The sequence below is a fragment of the Notothenia coriiceps genome, unplaced genomic scaffold (assembly GCF_000735185.1).
Source record: "Notothenia coriiceps isolate Sejong01 unplaced genomic scaffold, NC01 NC01_scaffold00036871, whole genome shotgun sequence".
NCBI classification, from domain to species: Eukaryota; Metazoa; Chordata; class Actinopteri; order Perciformes; family Nototheniidae; genus Notothenia; species Notothenia coriiceps.
This window is the reverse complement of record NW_011369572.1, coordinates 40,949-45,758: the sequence shown is the minus strand read 5'-3', so window position 1 is coordinate 45,758 and position 4,810 is coordinate 40,949. Positions and strand designations below refer to the sequence as shown.

Genomic DNA, 4,810 nt, shown 5'->3' with positions numbered 1-4,810 from the left:
ATTCCTGCTCCACGAAGGCCGGGAAATGAGTTTGGGTGTGGTGTCCAGTGTGGAGGTTGGCAAGAGACTTCTCCTGTGCTGCTACACCGGGCTATTAGAGGTGCAATATAATCTACTGAACTACATACTAAATACAGTGTCAGAATGAACAATATCAAGAGTAACGATACCAAAATGGAAATAAGAAACAAACATATTGATAACAACAAAAGAGTGGGTGTGAATGTTTGTGATATGAAAGTAAAAGATGAATAAGATGACTCAGTATTGCAGTTCTGTTTTTCTTCAGTATTACTTTACTGTTTCCTTTGTTTATCAAATATCTCTTACTTTAGGTCCCTGTGAGAGAGCTGGTGAGCTACTTGACTGCTGCCAGTGTGCTCCAGATGAGCCAGGTGGTGGAGAAGTGCTCCCAGGCCATCTCCCAGTACCTCAGTCCCACCCTGGCTTTCTTGGAACTGGAGAGACGCACAGATGAGAAAGAAATCCAGCTGCAAGACAGTGATTTGCCAAGTACCAGCTTTAAAAATCAAGATGAAAGAGACGCTGAAGAGGAAGGATGGGCGTCTGTGATTCGGTTAAAGCCAAGGTCAGGTCAAGGGCTGAGGGAGGTCGGAGAGGAAAGGGCGGTTACAGCAAAACTAGAGTTATCTGAAAATGCATCATGCTGTATTAATACCCTTGAGCCTGAGAAAGGTGGAGACATTCAGCCTGTTTACTCAAACAAGCCCTCCTATCAAAATCACCAGGTTACAAGTGCAATAACATATAAGATATCTCCTCCTACAACGGTTCAAAGTCAAACATCATCCACATCTGGAGAAAGTTCTGCAAAAAAGGAAGAATTTGTTGACACTTCCCCAAACCAAGACGAAGCAGCAGAGGGAGATAAAAGAGAAGAGGAGGAAATGTTTTTGCTGGCAGCTCAACTGCAAGAATGTGGAGAGCCGAAGGACTCTGGAGCACATCTGTCAAAGGGTCAATGTTTGGAAGACGAGCTAACAGAAGATTCAGACAGCGTTCTGATCCAGAGGCCGTACCTGTGCAGGAGGTGTGACCGAGTCTTCCAGCACCTGGAGAGCTACGTGGTGCACCTGAAGGAGCACAAACAGTACTGGTGCTTGGTTTGTGGGAAGGGCTTTTCCCAGAGGAGTAATCTGACCCGGCACATACGCGTTCACACCGGGGTCAAGCCATTTCGATGCCCCCTGTGTCACAAGACATTCTCCCAGAGGGCTACGTTGCAAGACCACCTCAATCTGCACACAGGCGATAAGCCCCATAAGTGTAGATACTGTGCTGTGCACTTTGCTCACAAACCAGGCCTCAGGCGCCACCTGAAGGACATCCATGGTAAGAGTAGCCTGCAAAACATGCTTGAGGAGGCCATGGGCTGTTGAAAAAGGAACAATGTTAGCACAAATTCAGTTAGTATGGTCTTTATAGTGGTTTTGAGTCCATATATATTTGTCAAACAGGGTGCCAAAAGCACAATCAGCCATATGATACATATTATCCTGATTATATTAAATATTAAAGATAATATTTAAAATGTCAATATATATTTTAGTTGAGATAATCTTGCTACACCATTGTCTTCAATCCCACTGACTGCAATATAGCATTTGGACTTTTGAAGATTAGTTGTTATGAAATGTGACTGTAGTTCTGTTCTTTCAAGTGCAAGTTTGGCACTTCATAATTTTCTTTCAAATTAAAATCATAATTATCATCAGGCTGATGAAAAGCAGTGAGGGTCCTTACAGTATGTGCCCTCTGCAGTGTGTTTGATCTCTGCCGGTACAAATCATTAAATTAAGTCAATCAGCATGCAATCTAAAACCGTCATTAGGCTTAATCATCTGCCATGTATGGGCAATGCAATCTCATTCGCAATCTCATCCGCAGTTCAATCTTTCCAGCACCTTTATAGTGCTCCTCTATCCCATCTACAAAAAACAATTATGCCTTACGAAGAAGATAAGCATGAATTAACTATGTAAGCTATAGGAGAGATAATATTATGACTGAAAATGTAATTACAGTGAACACTTATGCACAAAGTCTGGAGATAACGGTTCACTTAATAGAATAAATTAAAAACATTTAAACCTTTTGAAAGACTATTATGCAGTTTTTGTTGTTGTTGATGGAATTAACACTGAATTCTGCCTGTTTCAAATTGAGGCTAGGTTTCACAGACAGCCACTGGTTCTCCATTTGACCCGACTGAAATTCATCACAGATCGCTGAGCATTAAGTGAGTGGTTTCTCCCGCATGGCAGAGAGGGTTTCCATGCTCTCTCGCTCCATTCTTTCCCTTCGCAGCTCTCTCTTTCTCCTTCGGCCCAGATATATAGTCGTCACTCATCTCAGTGAATGGAACAGTTTCCCTTCCTCAGGGCATCCGAGGCGCCGCTGGCTTGAAATGTGTGAGTATGGACGCAGACAAATGATTAATGCATGGTGGAGTGTGTATTCAATGCAGAAAGTAATCTGACTCTTTGTGTGCGTGACTAAGCAAGAGACAATACAGAAATAAAGACAAAAATATACCAAAGCATGTGTTTCCCCTTGCATTAAAATATAGCTTCCTCAGAACGAAGTCCAGTCAACCAACTTCCTCAAATGTAGACATTTACCATTTTTTTTATTTTAGGAAATGTCATCAAAGTGGAATCAACCAGACAAAGATACTTAATTTGCACACCCAGTCTCACTGTGGAATTTGGGGCACCTCCATTATGAATGAGTGACAAAGGTATAAAATAGCAGTGGTAGATACAGAGACAGGGATGAAAAGAGTTATACAAGTGGTAAGGATATTGAAAAGAGCCATTTTCTGGTGAATATATATGCATGTCCATTTGCACTGAAATATCATGGAATTATTTATTTGGTAAATAAAGCTTACAATATTTCAGTCACATTTATTTTTTTACTTTTCACAAGCTGAAAAGCACAATCAACCCGTGTTAATATTGAGATAATGAACCATCTAATCTTAAACCTAAGATATTGTATTCATCCCAGAAACAAACATTTTACGATATATTTGGTCAAAAACTAAAGTATCATATAGATTTAAATATTGCCCTGCTTTCTAACTACATAAAATTCATTCTTGGGGCACCTTTTGGTGAGCATTTCATTCAACTGCAGACAAGATATTTCACTAAAAAAACACAAATTTCAAACTGCTGGTGGCACTAATGGAAAGATATAGGTCAACATCATTTTGACTTGAATATCTGCCAAAACTTTCATGATAATCCATCCAAATTATATTTCAGTCCCAACATATGGATACAGATATTGACAATATGCCATTATTGCCATTGTTGTGGTTAAATATAAGCCAAGATTATAGCTAACTAGGTTGTAAGAGTGTAACACATCAAAGCTTTAGAAGTCGTCATGTTTAGATCTTTTATATTAAGCATATAAAGGAAATTACAGTGTGTAATCATTGACAAAATGGTTTTGTTTACTTTGCTGTAAAAGAAGCTCATAACTCACTAAATGCATGTGGTTAAGGGGGAGTTTTGAAATCACTGTCATCTTTTCAATGAACAAACACTTCGAAGTTACTGCATGCAGCTGTCTAGTTTTTCCACTAATTATTGTATTTCCAGGAAGTTGTCATTTGACACAGACGGACAAAAAGACAGCAATTGTTCTAATTCTGTATTGAACAGTGTCTCTATTATAACCAGGCCCCTCAAGCTTTGTTACTGTGTTACTTTAAATATTGTATGATTAAAGACAAGGTGTTAAACATTAATTTGTGTTGCAGGATTATTTAAAAGTGTTCTGTCCTGCTGATCTAACTCCTTATATCACTGACAGCTCACTTACCCATCTGTTGTGAACAGCTCACTGAAGATCATAAGTCACATATAAATAAAGCAGGCAAATAAAGTATCACTGTTTAATTTACAGTAATCCAGACTCATTATGTAACTGAGTTTGGGCCTCCTGCAGTGCCAAATGCACCACTTGTTACCACGGAGACAGCCTGTTCAAATTTCACCAACTAACATTTTGAAGCAAACAGCTGTGCAAGCTACACAGCTATAATGTAGCACATATATCTTGCAAAGATGTATCATATATGGTAAATTACGCAGAAATTATCACATTACTGATATCCATTGACACATTATGAGACCCCCTGCCCCTGGGCACAGACATGTAACAGACCCCCACCCACCATGTCTTCATGGAAACAGACAACCAAACTCAAAGACTCTACTTTAGGTTATTGTGTGTCCCGTTGTTATTGTTTTGTATCTATTTGGAGTTGTTTTCTGTTTCTTTGTGATTGGTTTTAATCCATTTGAAGTTGTTTTATGTCCCTTTGTTGTAATTTTGCATATCTGGGATTGTTTTAAATGTAGGCTTATAATTGTCTCTTTGTTAGGGTTTTTTCTTGTTTTACTCACTATGTGTCTCTCAATAGTGGTTTCCTTTCTATGTGGACGTGTTTTTGTCTACAGTTGTTTTGGGTCTTTTGTAATAGTGTTGTGTTTTGATTATCGTTACAATTTGTCTGGGAAACCGAGGTCAAGCATGTTTTTTCTTCCACTTCTCCACTTCTCTAAATGCAGGGCAGCACGAAAGCGAGCGGGAACTTCTTGTATTTGTGTGTGTGTGTGTGTGTGTGTGTGTGTGTGTGTGTGTGTGTGTGTGTGTGTGTGTGTGTGTGTGTGTGTGTGTGTGTGTGTTTAACCATAGACTATAGGTTTGAACTTCCTCTTGACAGGCGCACTTGTCGAAGCGCATCCTCTGTTCCTTTAAAAGCAGACAG

The 4,810-nt window shown here is 39.5% G+C and overlaps 1 protein-coding gene across 1 annotated transcript; it reads left to right on the top strand.

The window, feature by feature from the left end:
• The first annotated feature begins 264 nt into the window (after positions 1-264).
• LOC104964230 (zinc finger and BTB domain-containing protein 6) lies at positions 265-1,400 on the top strand. Its single transcript, XM_010792972.1, has one exon. It carries the CDS (start codon positions 387-389, stop codon positions 1,398-1,400), a length of 1,014 nt encoding a protein of 337 aa, XP_010791274.1. The 5' UTR covers positions 265-386.
• Positions 1,401-4,810: the final 3,410 nt, after the last annotated feature.